We start from the raw sequence: 22,941 nt of genomic DNA on the forward strand, positions 1-22,941 counted from the left end.
TCAGCAGCAGTGTGAGGACCCACATATGAAACTAAACTCTCAATTCTTTTTGGTTGTGGACCGGATGGGGTTTTTGTTACATCACAGTATGGTCCTGGTTTGTGCACCTTAGGGGGCGTGCACCTGATGGTGTGGGATGCGGGGTACCCGAAGGCAGTGTGGGGTTCACGTGCCGAGGATAAGCCGCGTGATGACCGCGCAGACGACCATCGATGGATCGATGAGTCGGGGGTTGGCCTGCAGCAGGCGGTTTCCCATTTTAACTTCTGAACAGAATGCTCAGTAGTTGTGAGACTGGCTATCTGCACAATCCTGGATGCTCTTCTTGGGGGGCAGGCTCTGGTCAATGAACATTGCCAGGGGAAAGCGCGCCATCAAAGAAGCAAAATCCCCGCCTTTGTGTTGCGGTTTTGGTAATCACCTCCCACAATTTCCCCACGTGAGTGTCCCGAATATTTAACAAATAATCTGGTTGTGATGGTTGGGAAGGGAAGCAGGGCCGCCGACCTCACCCCTGCTTCCCAGGCAGCTCTGCCTTAGGGCTGGGGGTGGCCTGGGTCTCTAGAAGGCAGGAGGGAGATGCACGTAGTCTGGGAGACGCTTCATTCTCCCCGCAGAGGTCAGCAGGAAGCCAGGCGGCTCCCTGGCCTCGGAGACCCACATTTTCTGCAGGTTGGTGGTGGAAGGCAAAGAAGGTTCTTTTCATCTCACCCACTTCCAGGTGATTAAAGTCCCTTCGATAATTCCCAGAACATGTCCTATGATATCTATCCTTCACAACGGGATACCGTTACCCCATTCCCGCTGCCTAGAATACCCTCCTCAAGCACTCCCTTCTCCTCAGACACAGCTCAGGTCAGACCATGGCAAGTGGGGACCGTCATCTCAGAACTTCTGTGGCGCTCACTAATGGTAGTATTCCCTGGGTGTAAGTATTTACCTTTTGTGTTGTCTGTCACTGTTCGGGTCACAGCTGTCTGAGTGGACAGTGACTTCCCAAAGGGCAGGGCATATGTCTCATTTACTTCTACATCCCGATGCTTAGCACAGGATCCTGTACACAGTAGGTGCTAGATAAATGTCTGTGGACAGGCATAATGACACCGCCATCATCTTGAGACCAGAGTGAAGAGAATGAATACTGGGGCACCTGGGTGGCTCAGCTGGTTAAGGGTCCGACTCTTGACTTCGGCTCACGTCATGATCTCACGGTTCATGAGATCTGCGCTGACAGCGTGGAGCCTGTTTGGGATTCTCTCTCTCTCTCTCTCTCTCTCTGTCCCTCCCCTTACTCCCTCACACTCTCTCTCTCAAAACAAATAAACTTTAAGAACAAATGCACCTTTAAGAGAATGAATATTAACCTGTAACGACAGCCGCAGCTTTTCAAAATTTTCTTCCAATTCTTTCTTTTCAAGCTCATGGGTAGACATCAGTTCTGGAGAGAAGAGGTCGAACAGTTAATGTGGTCTCTTGAAAAAGATCAAACAAGACTCCGACAGACTCAGGTAAATAAGGGACACTGGTATATAGCAGGCTGAAGCCTAAACAGACTTCTCCATTATTTTGAAACGATATGCAGTCCCATTTAGAAGACAGTGAAAGAAGGAACAGGGGAATAGGACAAAGAAAGACAAAGAGGGAAAGAGCAAAGAAACGAGCGAGGGAAGCAAACAGCACGGTCGTGCTCGTGAACACACGTCCCCATACACGTGCGCGCGCGCACGCACCATAAACGCACGTGCGCACGAAACACACACACTCACACACACACACACACACACACACACACACACACACACGATTCCTACAGCCTGCTTTACCACCACCCTGGCCAAGTTGGATTCTCCACGCACAGTACCCATTGGTTCTCCAAGCTTTCCTGGGCCATACTCTGGAAACCACCGATCTCTAGGATTTGCTTGAGCAAAGATTCAACATTAAGAAGCTCAGACAGAAGGAAGGACTAATTGGACTGGTTCCGGTCAGACAGTATGGAACAATTCTGTCCCGTGAAAAGTGTCATTCTGGTAATAATTTGCAAGTTAGGCAGAAAGAGATGTCATGTGAGAGTTATTAAGCGAATGGATTCTATTTTCCTCCGGATGGAAAGAATCTTATTAGCTGGGTGAAGCACATCTCATTCTGGCTACACAAGCAATTTGTTTTCATGTTATAACTGCAGTGAGGAAAGGTCTCATTAATCAGCCAGGATCACATGCTCAGAACAGGAGAGCACTGGAGGCCAGCAATTATCATTCGGGCTGGCATGAGCTGCAATTAGGAAAGACTTTGTGGTTTCCATTGACCCACATCTTTTAAGTAAGGATGGCGAAAGTCTCTAAGAAATCCAGTTGTTTATAGCTGAGATTTGCATTTGGGGGGGGGGAAAAAAGCCTGTGCTGATTTCATTGATATAAAGCCATGTAGCCTTCTGGTCTACCTGGCTCTGTCTACATGATTAGTTTTAACAGTCATTGAAAGTATCATCCTGACGATAGTCATAGATTTTTGGCTATCATTAAATACATTTACATTGCCTCCACATTTATACATAATTCAAAGGTCTTGGATATGGTGTCTAAGTGAGATTTCATTCATCACAAAAATCTACCAGGTCTATTTTTTTTTTAATTTTTTTTTCAACGTTTTTTATTTTATTTTTGGGACAGAGAGAGACAGAGCATGAACGGGGGAGGGGCAGAGAGAGAGGGAGACACAGAATCGGAAACAGGCTCCAGGCTCCGAGCCATCAGCCCAGAGCCCGACGCGGGGCTCGAACTCACGGACTGCGAGATCGTGACCTGGCTGAAGTCGGGCGCTTAACCGACTGCGCCACCCAGGCGCCCCTACCAGGTCTATTTTTTATGCAAATACAGAAACAAAAGGCAACCAAATAGCCTTAAATAATTTTAAGGGGCGCCTGGGTGGCTCAGTCCGTTAAGCATCCAACTCTTGATTTTGGCTCAGGTCACGATCTCATGGTTCATGAGATTGGGCCCCACGTGGGGTTCCATGCTGACAGCATAGAGCCTGCTTGGGATTCTCTCTCTCCTTCTCCCCCCACCCCTCCCCCACTTGCGCTCTCTCTCTCTCTCTCTCTCTCCCTCTCTCCCTCAAAATAAATGAATATTTTTTTAAAAATTAAAAAAAGTTTAAACTCTAATGTTTAACTTTCAAATTCTTAAAATTTATTAACCTATGTATTACATTTCATTGTTTTTAATACACTTTTCACAGTCAGCGGACTAGGAGAAAAAAAGGGAGGGGGTTGAAATCGAAAAAGAAGTTGTAAATATTAATGTACACGCACGTCAAAAAAAAGGTTCTTTGGCAAAGTCAAAATCCTGATAGTAATTAGTAAATGTTGTTACTGTTGTTACGACCCACAAAAACCTCTACGTATTGAAAGATCATTCAAGTTACAAAAATGTAGAAAGAAATCCCACCGTCTGGAACTCTGTTTAGCCCACGGGGCATACGGTGTGTGGCTATGAGGTGTGGAGACGCAGATCCAGAGGGGCGCTGCTGTGGCCCTGAGCACACCACAAGTGTGGGCAAGTGCACGGACCTACACCGGCTTGCCATTTTGTGTTGAGAGGCGACGAGACAAGGTAAAGCCCAGGATTGCCAGGCGTACTTGGGAATAGTGCTTCTCAAGATTCGAGACCCCATCAGAACCATCTCAGGATCTCTGAGCAATCGCGACAGCCAGCAGCAGCACCCCAGAACAGCCACCGAGGAGCCCCAGCTGGGACCCGGGCTGGGCGTGAGCCCCTGGGATGGCTCCCTAGGGTTCTCGTATCCAGGCAGGGCTGAGGGGGGCTGCTTCTGAGGAAAGAAGTGGTTACCTGGATGGATCCTGGATTTCTAGCTCTTCTTGCCACAGGAAGCGACACGGAAGACAGACCGGAAGGAAAGGAAGGGAAAATGGGAAGAAGAGCACGAGAAGAAGGATGGCAGGAGAGGTTGGGCTCACACGACCCACCCCGAAGGGCTGCACATATGGCGGCCGGTAGCTACCTTGGACCTTGTGGTGGTGGTCGTCCTGCAGGATCGCGATGGCTACCGTGTGGTTATTCTCCATCTCCAGGACAGCAGCCTCATGGCTGGCCGTGATGTCTTCTACCTGAAGGAGGCCACAGCTATGGTTACACACAGAGTGGGGGGAGGGGTGGCAGCAGTGTCCTTGCTGCCTGGAGGACAGAGGTGGAATCCCAACTAGAAAGGTCCGTGGCCCGAAACGCCAAGGACAGGTCATTCTGCCGAGATGACGGCTATCTCGGCCTTGTGCCGAGGCAGGAGAGCCAGGGTCCGGTGATGACGTGGCAGCCCCGGAATCGGGGGAGGTCACAGGGAAGTCACTGCCACAGCCCGGGTGTCCGCAGGAAGATGGCAGCTCCCCATGGGGGACGGCTGCCCGAGTCATCTCTTCACTGCCCTGGGCCTGGCTTCTGGCCCATCCCCTTCCTCCTCCCATTCCTCCCCCTTCACCAATCACTATGAGGTAATGGTGCCTAAGGAAAAGAAGAGGGTCCTCTACTGGGTGCTCTGGTCTCTGTTGCCCAGTGACAGGCGGGAGCGTGAAGGCACAAGGTACGTTAAGTGAACTGACCTCTATTAACGCACCTGCTATTGGTTACTGCACTTGGCTCTCACAGCAGCATCACCAACCAGGTATTTTTATGCCCATTTAACAGACAAGGAGACCGAGGCTTAGGGAGGTTTGAAATGTTTTGCCAAGGGCTCATAAACGGCAGAGCCGGCAGTCGGCGCAGGTCTGTCCGACGCCACAGGCGAAACTCTCCAACACACCGTGTTGCCTCCCCCAGCAAGACTGCAGCGAATGCGTCGCGATCCTGTCACCAGCACCGAGGCAGGCCGGCAGATCTGTGCGTGCTCGCTGCACCTGCTTCCCCATAACTGTGCCCTCCAGATTACCACCTGGACCTCCCAGGCAATGTGCAGCTGCTCCGGTTTCTCTGGCTGAAGGCACATTTCCAGAATGTAATCACAGGTGGTGCAGCTGGTTCAGGATTTTTATTTTCACCCTTCCCGATCGCTGCAACCCAGCACTCCCCACACGTTTACTGTGTTTGTTATTGGTGTGGCTGTTGCTTTAACTTCAAATACATGGCTTTCAGGAGCGATTGCAAAAAAAACCCCGCCTCTCCTCCTAGTAGCACACCAGGAGAACGTTCTTCTAAATTCTTGGTCCGTGACCCACCGGTAGAAAACACCACAGTGTGTTACATCACGCAGGGGCGTGTGCACCCGCGAAACCAAAGTTCCACAAAACAGCACCTTTTCTTCTTATTTGCAATAATCTGGCTTTAACATTTCTGCCTTACTTTGTGTTCCAAAATGCCAGTTACAAACCACTAAATTCATTTCACAACCTACTGTGTCAAAACCTGGCATTTGAAAAACACTGGACCGGGAAATGGGCCCGGGTCCTAAAGCTCTTCGGTGGACCAGTTGTGAATATGTTGCTTCTAGCCAGTCATAGTCAGCCACCCGCTAAGAGGGGACTCTAGGTCCCTCATGTGTCTGCGGATAATTCACAAGCCGACCTCTGATCTGAAGGGAGGAAGGGTTCTGCACAAGAAAGGAAGCCCACTCATGAAGTGGAGGCATTGGAGTATTTTTCGTTTTAAATGGGACCGATTCCTGTTCTGGATACGATAATCGCATAGGAGAATTTGCCTGACTTCTCTCTCCTGCGGAAAATGAAAACTTCATCCGCTAGAAAAGAAATATCTCTGGCAAAACCAACAGTGAACTCCGCTGTGTGAGGAAAGCTGCCTTATCATAGGAAAACGGACATGGTGTGCAACGATTCTTTTATTTACTGGCCATTCTTGGTTAAACGATATTTTCCTTAAGGCTCAGAGCTCTGAAGCCAATCAGCAGAAAGGCTGACTACCACAGTGTTTAGTTGTCCGATTCCTGTTTATATGAGGTTTTTATGGCATCATTGTCCAAAGCCTTTTAGTCTCTTGGAGAAATAAATCCCTGACTTTAAAAAACAAATGGAAATATCTTTTCTTTCTGCTTTATTACTGATGTCAGTGAAGCCCATGGCACACTGTAGAAACAAGCACCCACACATTATTTGGAGTGATGTGACCCGCTTCGGTATAAAGAAAAATCTTTCATCAGACCTTGGTATGGTTCAAATGTATTGGGCTCTTCCAGAAACTGCCATGGGTGGTTTCAGGAAAGAGAGATGGATGGAAGGGCTGAGTTCCAGAAGAGTCCCATGCATCCCTGGAGGGGGATGTGCCCTGACTGGCAATGCTACATTATGTTTGTGGCCAGATACGTGGCCCTCTGGTCAGGTGGAAGGCAGGTCTTTGACTTAGTGGTGATAAAACACTGCCCCCAACATGTTAGGAACGGTGGAAGGGCATGATCTAACTGCTACGGCCCCTCAGAGGTGCTTTTATGAATGAATTAGTAAGTCCCTAACTCTGAAAGCCCATATGCAATGAGAGGAAAGCCCAGTAGGTCTTGAAAGAACCCAAGGAGAGCCACTGAGCCCAAATGTGGGCACAGTAATCCTTACTCTTCAGTAATTTAGGTTTCTGTATGTCTTTTTGGGTTTTGAAGAATACGAGGAAGGGGCTGCCTGCTTTTGGCATCCTCCCTCTTGTCATATTAATCCCCGTGACATTTCCCACGGCTGCTGGCTGCCTTCTGGAGCACGGGCTCACGGTCCCAAGGAGCCAATAAGGGCTCTCAGCCTGAGAAGATGCGAGAACTTCTCAAGGCACGTGAGCAGGTTCAGCCCAGCTGAACCGAGGGAAACGCAAGCTCCTTTTATGCACCGGCCGCCCAGTCAGAGGCAAAAGGCGCTAAACTAGACAGCCCACGGCACACTTGGGCTGGGTGAGGCATCCTTCTTCTCCTTTTAGAACCCCGGGGTAGGGCCTCCTTGAACCGCTGCTGGACCGCCCTCCTCCCTTCTCCAGGGAGAGGGGGCTGAGGGCTGTGCCACAGGGGCGTCTGTCATCGTATCCGTCCAACAGTCGCCGTCATGCAGAAACGCCATGTTTACTGTTCTCCAGGGCTCTCTTAATGTTCCTCCCTAGGTAACGAGGGGCCCCCTCCTTCCCTTCCCTTCCATCGCTGCCACAGTGTCCTGGGCATCGACTCAGGGCAGCCTCACGTTCACGGGTGCGCCTCTGTCCCTCTGCAGCTCAGCACGTGGGCACCTGTTCACAGAAGCCCCTATCTTCCCGGTTCCGCCACCCCCCCCTGGCGTGTGGGGGCTCTGGTGCTGGAAGACAGAGGGCCCCCAGGGACCTCATTCTGTCTGATTAGGGAGAGTGTACTTTCCGCTGATGGGAGTTGAATGCCTGCCGAGCAGGACCAAAGAGACATAATGCAAGATGATGGACAAAGCGGCCTCTGTACGTTCTGATTAAGCGTGGGGGACGCTGAGCCTGCCAGCAAGCCTATGAGGATGATTTCTTCGGGAAAGGGCGGAAGGCATGTCCTGGACACGAGACAGAGCGGGCGGAAACTCCAAAGGGTGAGCACCACTGCTCCTCAAGGAGGGCTCTGCTCCCCCTTTGTGGAGCGCAACCCATAACGCAGGTAGGAGCCAGCGGCCCCGGACTCGAGACTTCCGGGCTGGGTCAGGGAGTAAGACAGCCAAAGGGTCTTGGAGCAAGGGGGTCAAAGGTCACAAATCCGATCCCTGAACACCGGACTGTGTGGCGAAGTATCCTTGGGTGACAGCCACAGGCAGCCCAGAGAGGACGGCTGCAAGCTGGGCAAAGAAGGAACTACGTCTGGGGCGGAAAGGGAAAAACACGTGTGTTTACAGTGAAAATCGGTTTTGTGTGCTTCTGGAAAGCTCTGGCAAGCTGGCTTCTGTTAATGTGTAGCTGGCCACACATAACAGAATGAGAGGTGATGTTAATGAAACACCTTTTAGTCCCACGTGAAAAGTAAAAGTCGTGCCGTGTCTTGAAGTCACAGAAGAAAGCCAAGGGGTAAGGCCATGCCCCCTGCTCGTGCCCCGAAGCAGAGACCGCAGGACAGGGCCCTGCACGTCCCAGGACACCTGCGGTGCTGGGCCCCGGGGAGCCTTCACAAACCACCCCGTGGCAGGACCCACTCAGCAATTCTGATTCAGTTCACGTGGGCCAAGGACGATGAGGTGTGTTTTGTCCCAAGTCGTCCCAAGTGATTCCCATGTGTAGGCAGGGACAGTCTTTGCCCCTCTAGTTGACAGAAGGGCTGGATGTGTCCTACGGGAGACCCTGCGGTGAACTGAGAGGTCGGCCTGCCTTAACAGTGAGTTCCCGACCTGAGTAAAGCCTCTGAAAATCCCACACGTCAAAGCTGACGCCGCCTCCCCCCTGCCCGCCGTGGGGCACGGGGGCATGAGGAGAAGGCAGATGGGCTAGCTTGATTTTGAAGGTTCCAGAAGCCCAGAGATGCCGCTACCTGTGGAGATAGCCCTGCCAAATGCAATCGTCCCTGATAAGGAAGACCCACAGAGCGCGGAGATTCCCGCACGGGTAACTGACGTGGGGAGTGGACCATCCAAATCTCCGTCGCACTCATACACTTGACTCTCACCCTGCCCTGAACACATGAGCGTTTTTTCTGTCCGGAAATTGGAATCACTGGACTGAGGCGCGTTTCGCCTTCTTCCTCACCGCCTGCATTGCTCTCTGCTGGGGAAGGGATATGCAGCAGCAGAATCGGGGACCCGAATCATTCACAGATTTAAATCACCACCCATCCCCCCCCCCACCCCCCACCAGTGGAATTTCATAGGCAGGGTTTGCTCACATAGGAAGTCTCGAGACGCTATTTTCACCATAAAGCGTTCCCTTATCTTCACAGCTGGAAGTAATCTAAATTCCTCAACACATCCTCCGTATTTCTCACCCAGTATTACAGCTTCTCGGGCACTTGTGTGGGAACTTTCCTGATCTGTAACCTGAGGGAGTAAATCCACACCTTCCACATCTTGCCATCTCTCGCAGTGGCCTGCCATAATGCCTTGCGGACCGTGGCATTCGCTAAATATCCTCTGCCTAGATGAATAAATAAATGAAACACTAGCTATTTATTTTGAAGGATCAAGGACAGAAGCCTTCATAAGACAGAGCACTTCTTAAATACACATAGGTAGCTTACGTAACTCGTCCTCAAGTGGGAAAGTCAGGGCCTTTCTTTCTTTCCAGTAATTCCCAGCATAAAATCTCTACAAGGCTGCTATGTCCCAGCTTAGAGGCCAGGCGAGAGCACATCTCCCGGCATGGGTCTCTGCACCAGTGACACTCGAGTGAGGCCCCAGGTGGCGCCCTGCTGGTGGACGGGCCTGCTAGGCTGTGGCTTGTGCTCCGTGGTTTCCATTCACCACACCCCAACAGGAGCTTTTGCTCAGAGGGCTCCCTCCAAGCACCTTCTCCTGCTGGTGACCACAGATCTTCAGACCAGAAGTCTTTTAGTGGATATGGAGGCAAAGGCACTCTGCATAAAAGTGGGAATGAACAGCCCACACAGAGGCACAGAACTAGTTGATACCTGCACACGTTTGAGACGTATTGAGGGGCCAGGAGATCGGTAAGGCTACAGCAGGTGCAAACGTCGACTCACAGGAGCTCTGCTCTGCAAGCTTAGGAGGAAAGACGCTGGGGCTCAGTTTCTAATCTTAGCAGCAGCAGGGTAACTCTAGCTGTAAGCTATTCTGTTTCCTGATCTCAAGGTCTACAGCACCGCAAGCAGGCAGGTGTGTCCAATTTCCACAGGCCTCCAGAAAAGGAGAATGCTAACCTGAGAAGCTGAATAAAGTGCTGTCCAAGAGGAGAGTCTAAAGGACAACAACAGTACTTATCATTACTCTGACTTGGGCCTGGTGCCTCCTGAGTCCCCAAGCCCCTGGGGACCACCACCATCCAGGATGTTTATTTGGAAGCAGTCCGAGGAGGGCAGCCTGAATGTTCATGATCATGAACATTCGCAATAATGGAGGGCCACTCAGCGCTCGCCCGAGATTGAAAGGGCGCTCTTCACAAATGCCAGTTTACTTTCGGGATGTCACAAGCAGACTACGTGAAATAACACACCCGTGAGAAGGTGGGCATTGGGGCATCAGAGCCTTGGGGACTTGGAAAGAAGGGCAAAGAATGGGGCTGTGCAGGTGCTCCCAGAAGTACAGCGGGCCCCTGTCTCCTTGCATGAAAGGCAGTCCTGGGAGCAGGGAGGGGAGGGCAATGGCTGGGATGGGGGGCAGCACAACCCTGGGAATCCTCTCTAGTTGCTCCGGGATGCACTGCCCTCTCTGATAAGACTGCTGGGCTGAGGTTAACCAGCGGGATTCATGCCTTCATTCAGCAGGTGCGCGGAGGGCAGGCACGGTCAGGCAGACATCTACCGCTGCCTAAGAAGCCTGGAAGACAGTTCTAATTTCGCGCTGGAGAGCACGCACTCTGGAGCCAGACTGGGTTCCACCCTGGCTTTTCCGTGACCAGCACTGTGACCTCTGGGTCTCGGTTTTCTCACCTATAAGATGGGGACAATAATGGTACCCACCTCGGAGGGCTGGTGTGAGGACTAAATGAGTTAGTAGAGGTAGAGAGTTAAGAGCAGTCCCTGGAGCCTCACGAGGGCTAGACGTGCCTCTGCTTGTGATTATCGCTGCCCTCGCAGAATACACAGATGAGAAAGAGAAGACCCAAGGAAAATTAGTATGTTCAACAGTGATAAGCGCTGAGGGAACCCTAGAGCAAGGAGGGGACACGAAGAGTGTGTAGGTGGGGGGGGGGGTGGGAAGGGGCTGTAATTTTAGACAAGGCAAGGCCTCACTGAGAAAGCGACGGGAGGAAAAGCTGGCTGAGACGGAAAGAGGGAGCCACGGAAGGTCCAGAGGGAGACCATTCCAGGCAGAGGGCACAGCAAGTGCGCCAGCGCCCGGAGAGGGGGAGCCCGCCTGAGAAGAAGGGAGAGGGAGGCCAGGGCAGCTGGAGGAGAGGGAGAGAGAGGACGGCAGGACGAAACGAGGTCGGAGGGTGAACCGCGCAGGAAAGCTCACCTACGGAGCGGACTTCTCACGGGGGGCAGCTCCCCTCCACCTTCCACCTGCGGGTCCCAACAGCACAGCCACAGCCCCGAGCCTGAGACACTGACCTGCTCCTGGTGCTGACACTTGATCCGCAGCAGCTGGGCGTGGTGCCCCTCCTGCAGGCGCATCGCCTCCGCCTGGAACTGCACCTGCAGCCTCTCCTCCAGGTCCTGGAGCTCCGCCTGCTGCCGCCAGCCCAGCTCGCGCACCTGCTCCTCAAACCTCCACTCCAGGTCCTCCTTCTCCTTTTGTAGTTTCTCACACTTGGCCGCGTTGAAGGCTGGTGCGGAGGGGGAGAATGACATCTTTGTGACAGCTGGTTCAGGGGCACCAAAAGGATCGACCCCGAGGGTCTTTAATACCCGCCGGGCGGATCACCGAGGTCAATACCCGCCGGGCGGATCACCGTCTGCAGAGCTCCGCGGTTTGCAAAGCGCTTCGCCTCCTACCCCGCTGGATCCTTGCCCCAAACCCTGGGGGTTGAGGTCGAACCTGAGCCCCGGGGAGCTCTGGTGACTTACCCGAGGGCCTTCGGGGTGCGGAGACAGAGCTGCGGAGGCAAACCTGGGCTTTCCGACCACAAGCCCTGGGTTCCCGCACTAGAGCTGGCTTCCTCTGAGGGTCCGTGGACCCGAGGCATCAAAATATTGGGCATTTGTTCAAAGTGCTAGGTGCACCCTCAGAATATTGGGCATTTTGCTAGGCGCACCCTGAGTGGATTAGAACCCCGAGGGGGAGGGGCTCAGGATGTCAACTTTTCACAAGGTCTGAGGCGACTCTCCTGCCCATCAAGGTTTGGGACCAGGGTGTACCTGGGGGCTGGAGACAGGACACGACAGGAAGGGGGCAGTGGGGTGAGGGCAGGGGCGAGGGAGGACACGGATCCTGAAGGCTGTTCCCTCCAGGCCGCATTGCCCGATGGGACTATCTCAAGGCAAGATCGAGGTGGGGACAGTGACGCAGTTTCACGGACACCATTCTTCTCCACCGGAGGGACTAACCGCTCAGAACCCCTCTGCATGGGCTGCCCCTGCAGCTGCTCTGGCTTAGCGTCTATGCCTCCCCCGGGCTGCAGGCAGGCGTGACTGCTTCCGTTTTAAAGACGGCTGCCTCGACTACGAACGGCTTCCAAGAAGGAGAAAACACCTGGACAACCCACCGTGGTCAGTTCAAGTGGAGTCGCTAACACCCAGCTCGTGCACACAGATGCCAGGGTGCACGTGCACCCCATGTGCCTTCCACAAAGACTGGGTGCGACCGTGCCCTCCGCGCCACGCTGCAAGCTGGGGAAACACTGCCATTTACTTTGTAACTGAGTGAGTGGGTATGTGTGCTGGTTAACTGGGAGGGTGGGTTAGGATCAGGAATATACACCCAAGGTTGGTCACACAGCATTTGAAAACGCCCAAATCAGAAGTCCCTCCCCACCCCCGACAAGGCAGCTCATTCAAGGGCTTCTTTGTCGCATTTGGGTCTTAAAAAATTATTTAATTAGCACGGAGATGTTTATTTATTTTTTTGAAACAGAGAGTGAGCACAAGTTGGGGAGGGGCAGAGAGAGAGGATCCCAAGCAGAGCCGGACGCAGGGCTTGAACTCACAAGACCACGAGATCATGACCCGAACTGGAACCGAGAGTCAGATGCTTAGCCAAAGGAGCCACCCAGGTGCTCCTAGCGTGAAGATGTTTCAAAACGTGTTTTCCTTGGGAAAATGAGTGGCAGCTGGCTGGAGGTCACATAGGCACATTGTCCTGTGTAAACCACGTGTAAGAATCTGGCCAGCCCTGCAGCCTAACACCGTCCCCAGGGCCTTCCTGTTCTAGTGTTTTCCCACATCCCACCATCTGATGGAGGGTTCCAGTGCGCAATCTGGAGAGGCTGTCTGCGCGATTTACCAACGCGATCAGGGTATACCAAGGGTAGGTCGGTGGGTGCCATCGTGTAAGCTGTCTTAGAGAATTTAAAAGCAATAACCGAATCAACTTTGAAAGCCTTTTTGTTACCTTATACCAGCAATTCTGAAGAATGCCTGTGAAAAATAATCGTCCTCAAAAAAGTCTTTTGTTGGCCTAAGTTCTAAACGATTGCTACAATTACGGTGGAGGTTTTTTTTTCTTTTTCATTTTGTTTTGAACGTTTATTTATTTTTGAGAGAGAGAGAGAGAGAGAGAGACAGAGTGTGAGTGGGGGAGAGTCAGAGAGAGAGGGAGGGAGACACAGAATCTGAAGCAGGCTCCAGGCTCTGAGCTGTCAGCACAGAGCCCGATGTGGGGCTCAAACTCCCGAACCGTGAGATCATGACCTGGGCCGAGGTCGGACGCTTAACCGACTGAGCCACCCAGGTGCCTCACTGTTGAGGTTTTTAAAAATAGTTTTTGTATTTAAAAAAAAATTACAGACAAAACTTGGCTGTACAGTACAAGTTATTATACATTATTATATAAATGACTTTTTACTGCTGAACCATTTGAAGTTTATTTTAAAGTTTTAAAAAATGTTTTATTTATTTTTGAGTGAGTGAGAGAGAGAGAGAGAGAGAGAGAGAGAGAGAGAATGAGTGGGGGAGGGGCAGAGACAGAGAGGGAGACACAGAATCCGAAGCTGGCTCCAGGTTCCGAGCTGCCAGCACAGAGCCTGAGGCGGGGCTTGAACCCACAAACCCTGAGATCATGACCTGAGCCGAAGTCGGACGCTCAACCGACTGAGCCACCCAGGCGCCCCTTCCTGCTGAACCATTTGAAAGTAAGACACTGACCTGCTGTCACCAACCCTGAATTCCTTAATGTATATTCCCTACAAACAGGATATTCTCCTCCATAACCACAATAGAATCATTAAAATCGGGACATCAACACAGATCTGATAGTGTTATCCAATGCTCAGACCCATTTAAATTTCACCAACTGTCCCACTAATAACCCTTTCCAGAAAAAAGGATCTGGGTGTAAAACACGAGTTACATTTAGCTGTATGGTCTCCTAACTCTCCTTCCGTCTGGGGAACTCCTTGGTCTGTTCTGGCCTTTCAGGACCTTGACACTTTTAAAGACAAAAGGCCACTTCTTTTGTAGAATGTCTCTCCATCTGGTTTGTCTGAGGATTCCTCACTACTAGATTTGGGTCACGCGTGTTTGGCAGAAATAGCACAGAAGTGGCACTGTGTTCTTCGCGAATATTAATCATGTGGATCATCTTTAAGACGAAATTTCTTTTTGAAGTGTTTACGTAGTGAGTCAGGAAAAGAATGCTTATTACTGATTATTGCAAGGTTACATTGCAAGTGATTCTACAGGAGGTGGTACTCCAAATGGCCCATCTAGAGTGTCAAATATGCTAGCGATGCCCCTGAGTATTGTTGTCACATCTGCTGTGAGTAGATCTTTTAGGCGAGGTTTACCTAAGGGACAGATTGCTGGGGGTGCACTGGGCTGACCACTGGGGACGAAGACGGCCTTTGCTTGCTGATAAATACGAGAATGAATAGTAGATCAGTGTGAGGCTTTCTGGTGCCTGGCAGTGAGGTTGTGGTGGAAAAAGGTCGAGGGTTCACTGGAGGCGACGGTCCCTGAATGTGACAGTAACTAACAGCCACAGGGGCTCAGCAGCAGTGGGACAATGCCTGCGCCCACAAGGTCTGGCTCCCTGGCTTTAGCAAAGCTCCAGCTTTTCCCAAAGACCCTCCAGCCAGGGAAAAGTTGTTAGGGGTCTCACCGGGGACTGTAGCTGGTGAAAAAAGCTATCAGGATCCACGGGCTAGGTAAGAGGTGCGTATATAACGACAGGTTTACCCTGGGGTGACTGGATTTTAATAGCACAGGATGAAGACCATGGAATGTGCATTTAATAAGAGTTAGTAGCTGGTAGATTGAGACAAAGTCAAACTGAGGCAAGCAGAGGGGCAATAATTTTACCTAACGCCCGGGGAGCCCCCCAGTAATGAGCCCCCAGGGTGGGTGTCCGGGTGCACGAGGCCTCTCTGGAGGCTTCTCTTGTTTCTGTAATTTGGATGAACTGACTTCATGGTGGTCTTTGCCCCACGTACCACGCACCCGTGGATGAGGTCAAATGAGGCAATGACCATATGCTGCTTGTATTTATTTATTTATTTTAACGTTTATTTATTTTTGAGACAGAGAGAGACAGAGAGAGACAGAGCATGAACGGGGGAGGGGCAGAGAGAGAGGCAGACACAGAATTGGAAGCAGGCTCCAGGCTCTGAGCCATCAGCCCAGAGCCCGACGCGGGGCTCGAACCCACGGACCATGAGATAGTGACCTGAGTTGAAGTCGGACGTTTAACCGACTGAGCCACCCAGGCACCCCTACGCTGCTTGTATTTAAAGTAGGTCTACAGAGCAGGGCACACGTAGGTGATCCAAATGACCAAAAAAAAAAAAATATACAAATAGATGGCCAGCACCATGCAGGATTAAATACGTGCACACCAAAGTAAAATGCAATTTTTCATCTATGAGGCTTGAGAAAGGTGAAATATTTTGATAACACAGGATGGGTATGAGAAAAATGGCACCCAAAGGACCATTCGTGGGAATATAATCGATTAGCCGCTTTGGAGGGCGAACGTAGCTTTCAGCTTTACATGAGAGGGACAGGAGCATTCAGGGGTGACAGCTAAAGAACACGGCATTTCTTTTTGGGGTGATAAAAGTGTTCTAAATAGACCGTGCTGACAGGTGCACAACCCTGTACCAAAACCACTGAATTATACACTTTACATGCTGAGCTGTGTGGTATGAAAATTATATCTTGATGAAGTTTTTACAAAAAAAGGGAAAAAATTAAAATATAACATGGGGCGCCTGTGTTGCTTGGTCCATTAAGCATCCAACTCTTGGTTTCAGCTCAGGTCATGATCTCACGGTTCCTGGGTTCAAGCCCCGCGTCGGGCTCTGTGCTGACAGTGCAGAGTCCGCTTGGGATTCTCTCTCTCTCTCTGCCCCTCCCCTGTCTCTCTCTCAAAAAAAAAAAAAAAAAAAAAAAAAAAAAAAAAAATATATATATATATATATATAATGGCAGGGAAAACACCTTAGAGGATAAATGTAGATGTCTTTATAGAAGGAAAGGTCATACTCTGATTTGAACACTCTTTATAACAATAATGAGGATATATGCTGGCAAAATAAAATGAAAATGAAAACCCCACCACTATGCTGTCCTATACACACATACACACATACCCGGATACATGTGGAATATAATAGAACTTCACCATTTTCACCACTTCTTAACTAGAGATAGATTGAGCATATAAAACTCAAATGAAAATAATAAGAAATGCTAATCATGTATTTTGGCCTTGATAAAGTACTACTTTCTTTGAGAAAAAGTTTATATATTATATAGTCATATCAGTATCATTAATTCCAGAAAATCAAGGCAGTAAGTTGACTCTACAGATTGTGTCGACGGAATGAAACAGATCAAAAAGTAAAGAAATAAATAAAAGGAGGGGTGCCTGAGTGGGTCCGTCGGTTAAATGTCCGGCTTTGGCTGAGGTCATGATCTCACAGTTCATGAGTTTGAGCCCGGCTCTGGGCTCCATGCTGGCAGTGCAGAGCTGGCTTGGGATTGTCTCCCTCTTCCTTTCTCTCTGTGCCTCCCCCACTCGCACTTTCTCTCTCTCTCAAAAGAAATAAGTAAACTTAAAAAATTTTTAAAAAGAAACAGAAGCCACTTAGTTACGCTGGAAAAAAGAAATTAAATAGAGCATGTCTTTGAACCCAACAATTTCACAAGTGCAGAAAAGAAGTTGATCAAGGAAGATTACCACCACGTGATTTGCCTTAGGAGGAAGTGTGGGCTAGTTAGATAAGTGATAAATCTGATACGCATGAACAGTGGGGTATAGGTAACGAGCAAAAAGATAAGGTAAATCTTTCTGTGCCATTACGGAAGGATATCTGCAACGTGTTGTTAAACAAACAAACAAAGGCAAGATGCAGAAATAATGTGAGAGTGTAATCCTACTTGTAATGAAACTGTATCTATATTTCCACCTCTCTTCCCTCGGGAGGTTGTGTGCTTAATCATAGGACTCACTGTCCAATATGCATTTAATAGACAGCTTTATGATGTGTTTGCATGTTTTTTTTTTTAATGTTTATTTATTTTTGACAGAGAGAGAGACAGAGCATGAGCGGGGGAGGAGCAAGAGAGAGAGGAAGACACAGAGTCGGAAGCAGACTCCAGGCTCCGAGCTCTCAGCACAGAGCCCAACGCGGGACTCGAACTTACACACCATGAGATCATGACCTGAGCCGAAGTCGGAAGCTCAACCGACTGAGCCACCCAGGCGCCCCTGTGTTTGCATGTTTTAAGAGTTAAAAAAACATTGAAAAAATTACTATCATAATTAACGAAAAGACAGGGTTTGAAAAGGTTATGGTATCCAGTGGTCAGAACTCACAAGACTCTGATCTTGTTATTTCATTTATATTAGTGGCAGGATGATTCACGGGCCTGGCAATCTGCCTGGGGGCTCAGAAACGATTGTTTTCATCCCAGGGCTGTCCCTGACCTGCACTGTTGCCTTAAATAAATGAGCTGTGAAGGCCTCGGTTTTGCTGTCTATAAAGTGGCAAGGTAATATTTTTTTTTTTTCACAGACAGCTCCAATCCCCAAATTCCCGGTTGTTATCACATACAAGAGGTGAGACTTCTGTTCTTTCCATGCCCCCATGTTGTAAGGCCCAGGCCTGCAGAAGATATTTACTCGGAGGAACAGCTGGGGCCCCAAGGGGGACAGCTCCAATAATGGAGTCTCTAAAGAAATAAATAGCCTCTCTCTTCTGGTAAATCTTCAAAAATGTACCTATTCGGGCATTCTGCAGACAGATGAATGCCGGCTAATTTAGCAGCCTTAGACAACATCTGGAGTCTCACTCTCCTTGCTTCGTTCTTTCTTTCTATTCATGTGCAAGTAGTTGGTACTTTATAGCGAGACGCAAACACCGTAATAATCAATCCATAGAACCTAGGAGGATAAGAAAATAATTTCAAAAATATCAGGATTTTGGTTGGCCAAGAAAATGTAACGCTTGTAATTCATGAAGCAATAGTTTGAAAGCAAAAGCAGGATTAGAGTCTGTTGTGCAGCTTTAAATAATTGAACATATGTATGTAAGAATATATATAGTGGTGTGTACGTATATACTATATTATTAAAGCTGAATTTAGCACATCCTCAGACATACATAATACACAGACACCCATCTATCAACCTACGAGCGTAACACATGAAGATATTGTGATCTCCGGGACACTGGCAGAGTAAAATTGCCATGGAACCATTTGTAAAAGGAACATCATCTTTACCACAGTTCATAAATCCACCGAGAGGGGAAAAACTCAGTGAGGAAGATCAGTTTTTATTTTTATTTTTTTGCAAGAGAGAGAGAGAGAGAGCGCGCTCGTGCACGTGTGAGTGGGGAGGGGCAGAGAGGGAGAGAGAAAATCTTAAGCAGACTCCACATCCAACATGGCGCTCAAGGCGGGGCTCGATCCCATGACTGTGAGATCATGACCTGAGCGGAAATCAAGAGTCAGACGCTTAACCGACTGAGCCACGCGGCCTCCCCAAGATCAGTTTTCTTTAAATAATTGCCCCGAACGTCATTCGACTCGTTACAACTTTTACTGGTTTGCCAAAGAGGGAGCAAACGTGTAGTTACAGCACTGGCTCTGTAGATCATGATAAAAGCTTAAGGGAAAATAGGATACTGCCTTTTGCATCATAAGGAGTGCTTTCGTTAGAACAATTTGTAAAATCATCTAAATATACAGAGGCAATGCTCTATATAAATAAGTGCTCCTATTATAATAGTCACCGAAGTCATATGTTGAAGTGTTAACCCCCCAGGACCTCAGGATGTGGCCATGTTTGGAGACAGGATATTTACAGAGGTAATTCGGTTACAACGATGTCATTAGGGCTGGCGCTAATCTAATATGACTGGTGTCTTCATAGGACACAGACGCCTATGGAAAGAAGATGATGTGACAGGGGAAGCCAGGAGGGCAGGGGCCTCAGAAGAAACCGACTCTGCCAACACCTTGATCTTGGCCTGCTAGCCCCCACGGCTGTGAGAAAATGGATCTCGGTTGTTTGAGCCACTCAGCCTACAGGCCTTGGTCACTGCCTAGGTAACTAACGTAGTCACTATCGTTACGTATAGATGGAGGGAGATCCCACAGTTACACAGAAGGTGGGGAATAATTAAACAGACATAATAACTTCCAAGGAAAAAACTGAAAAATTGCCCGTCCTCTCGCTACACAGAAAAGAGGAAATTTTCAACTGCATGATCGCTTCATAGCTGTTGCACTGTGGTGTGGATTCTTCGTATTCTGTTAGGCGCTTTCCTTGTCTTGTGCTCAACATTTTTATGGCTACCTCAGATTCTCATGGTGATGTACCATAATTTACACACCCTGATTGCTGGAAATTTGGTTCACGTCACCCGTACACTATTTTGATTTTTTCACTGGGATAAATCTCCAGGAGGGCAGTTATAGAGGGTTAAAGTTTATGAGCATCGTTATGCTAGGAAGTTTTTGTTTTTTGTTGTTGGTTTTTAATGGCAGTGACTCTGTAACAAACCAGTGCCCGCCAGGGGGAGCTATAATGCCTGAAAAATGCCCTTCGGTGGCAACTGCCTTTGTCCACACTTGTCAGATCACCGTGACAAGCAGGAGGCAAACAGGGTCCGTCCACAAACATGGTGCCTGGGATTTGACCACACTGTCCTCCACAGCCCTGCCCTCGGTTTCTCTCTAAGATCTTCCTTTTGATGAAAATGTCATGGAGAAAGAAAAGGCGGGGCTGGGAACGGAACGGGAAGGGTTCAGGTACTGAGTAGAAATGAGAGAGAAGGAGACAAGGGACAGAGTCCTGGGTCTCCTGTCATCTCTGCAGGTCCGGCAGCATCTCCAGGGCCTGGGGAAAAAATGGGCGCTTGTGCAGTTAGGGAGTGCCTCCTAGGTGCCAAGCACCTGATGCACCTGCCCCACCTGGATAGGTTCTGGTAGGAGCCTGATCTCCATTTGCAAGGGACCAGGCGGGGGCTGAGAAAGGTCAAGGACAGGATCCAAGGCCACCGTGTGAGTGGGCCAGGCCACACAGAGCAGGCGCTGGAGCCCTGGCCGGTGCCTCCCCATTCCCACCGTCCCTCTGGAGGGGGCCGCCCCGGGGGGCCAGGGTTGTAATATCTCGGCTGTAAGGCAAGCCCCTGGCATTGCACCCGTCAAGCACTCACTGTTTTGAATTGCGGTACATCTCTTGACCTGTCTGTGTCCCTCACCCGTGGGATAGAATCCTGTCCACAGGCGGACCCACAGTCAAGAGGCAGTAACTGAACTTACTGAGCACCCGCTGTTTGCCACACCCAGAAGTAGACACACTGTGGACAAGACACACTGTCATGGGGGGCAAACAAATGAGCAAGACTTTTACATAGAACTTTAGAGAGCTAAAGCTTTCTTTCAATAGCTGCAGAGAAGTGGAAGAAGGGCCATGCTGGCAAAGGACCAGGGAAAGGGCAGGTTAGTTTGAGCTGCGATGGACAAGGGAGGTCCCTTTAGGAAGACAGCACCCGAACAGCAGTGAATGAGAAAGAGGCAGTGCATAGAGAGCTGGAGGGAGGGAGTCTCATGCAGAAGGCACCGCCAGTGCAAAGGTCCTGAGCCTGGACCCTTTCGGAGCACAGAAGGAACAGAAAGACTGCCCCAGGGTTCGAGTGTCTGTGACGGAGAGCATGGGGGAAGGTGAAGTTCAAGAGACAGACGGGGTCAGATCACTTAGGGCCCACGGTCCCTGGGGAGGAGTTAGGGTTCTACTCTGGTACAGGGGGATGTCCAGATAGTACCAAACAGGGGATAACAAGAGCGAAGTAAGCTTTTGCAAGATCCCTCTGGCGTCTGCATGGACGACAGACTGTAGCAAGCAAGAGGCGGGACAAGAACAGCAGTGAGGAGGATGTATTTGGAGCCCAGGCAAACCTCATGGTGCCTGGGACTAAGGCTGTAATAGGCTGAGGAACGATGGATGTGCGCTGTATTTGGGAAGCAAAGCCACCTTGACGCGCTCGTGGATTGGAGGAGGGAGAGGAAGGAAGTCAGGAAGCATGACTCAGGATACTGGTCTGAGCAACGGCGGGGGGTGGGGGGGGGTCTGCCATTTAAGGAAACGGGAACATAGAGTTAGGAGTTCCACTGGGGAGAAATGCTACGCATTAGGCACCGAACAAACCTCTACTGAACTCACACGTGAATTTATACACATATGAGGGTCCACAGTTCACAGATGCTATGGGGGGATTCTCCTCTGGTCCATGGTACTCGGGAAGGGCTTTCCCGGATGTTGTTGAAAAACACAAAACTCGGGACTCCTGAATTTTGACAAGCCCACTTAGTGATTAATGATGGTCCTCTGTATGGCACTGGTTCCTATGCTGTGATCTATTTTATTAAAGTGTTGAGGTGTTAAAAGCCTGAGACCTTAGGATAGACTCTAGTTATTAAGTCTCTCCCAGCAAAGCAGGGGCAGTTTGACAGACGTGTTTTTCTCCCTGCGGGTGTGTAAATGGTTTCTGGAAGAATGCACAAGGTCTGGCTGCGGTAAGGTAAAGATTTTCCAGATGCTAGGAGTTTTGACTGCTACGTCACAGATCCAGAAAGATTTCTTGTCTAGGAGTGTTTTAAAGTGCACGGACATTTTACTTAGCTGTTCGTCAAATTTTGGGAACACAGCCCCCCAGACTGGATGACCATATATAGGAGACTTCAACAGAGGTTGACCAACAGAGGTCATAATGTGCTAAAGATGCTTTCGCCCAGGCCGATATTAAATAACTCTTTCCACACCCTGATTCCTGAATAGTACAGTTTCCACATGACAGAAGAAGAGAATGGTGGGGGCTGCAGGAGGTGGGGGGAGATATGAAAGTCCAGGGGGAAGGAGAGAGGACACAGGTAGCAAGGAGCCCTCGAGGTGAGGCGGAGGGGGGAAGAACACTGGTCTCCAGGCAGGCCTCTGCTCCAGCCCGTTGACACGGGCTGTGGGAGTTTTAGTATCTCACTCAACCTCTCTGGGCCTCAACAGTCTCATCTGTAAAATGAGGAAGAATGGGCCCTGTTCTGGGCTGAATTGGGTCCTGACCCCAAAATAGTATGTTGAAATCTTAACCCCCAGTACCTCAGGATGTAACTGTTTGGGGAGAAAGGGACCTTGAAGAGGTGACTGAGTTAAAACAGGGCCATTAGGGTGGGCCTTAATCCAGTGGGACCGCTGTCCTTATAAGAAGAGGAAGAGAGGGGCGCCCGGGTGGCTCAGTCAGTCAAGTTGTCTGACTCTTGGTTTCCGCTCAGGTCACGATCTCACGGTTTGTGGGATCAAGCCCCGCAGCAGGCTCTGTGCTGACAGCGTGGAGCCTGCTTGGGATTCTCTCTCTCCCCCTCTCTCTGCCTCTCCCCTGCTCACATTTGCTCGCTCTTTCTCTCTCAAAATAAATAAATAAAAACTGAAGAAAATTGTTTACTAAGAGGAAGACACACTAGGGATGCATGCTCAGAGAGGACACGGGGAGAAGATGTCTGTCTACCTTCAAGCCAAGGAGAGAGGCCTCAGCAGAAGGCAACCCCGTGGCACTCTGCTCTTCCGGCCTCCGGAAGTGTGAGAAAATAAGCTTCTGTTGTCTAAGCCCCCACGTCCGCAGCGTTTTCCTACAGCCACTTTGAGCGCTACGTCCCCTTCGTGTCCTACCCTTCTAGACTGCTATGGATGTTGTAATGGCGGCACAGGTCGTCAAGAAGAATCTTCCCTTGAAGAAGACA

General features: G+C 49.9%; 1 protein-coding gene across 3 annotated transcripts in view; it reads right to left on the reverse strand.

Moving 5' to 3' along the window:
- The window catches only part of MTUS2 (microtubule associated scaffold protein 2), a 575,343-nt gene that overhangs the window by 13,013 nt on the left and 539,389 nt on the right, over positions 1-22,941 (reverse strand). For all 3 annotated transcript variants that reach the window (XM_086714439.1, XM_086714450.1, XM_086714461.1), the window contains 3 exons: positions 11,155-11,369; positions 4,024-4,129; positions 1,365-1,438 (listed from right to left, as the gene is read on the reverse strand). In XM_086714439.1, coding sequence (XP_086570565.1) covers positions 1,365-1,438; positions 4,024-4,129; positions 11,155-11,369 — 395 coding nt within the window. The remainder of the gene's footprint in view (positions 1-1,364; positions 1,439-4,023; positions 4,130-11,154; positions 11,370-22,941) is intronic.

The sequence above is a fragment of the Puma concolor genome, chromosome A1 (assembly GCF_028749965.1).
Source record: "Puma concolor isolate L17-30 chromosome A1, mPumCon1.1.hap2, whole genome shotgun sequence".
Classification (NCBI taxonomy): Eukaryota; Metazoa; Chordata; class Mammalia; order Carnivora; family Felidae; genus Puma; species Puma concolor.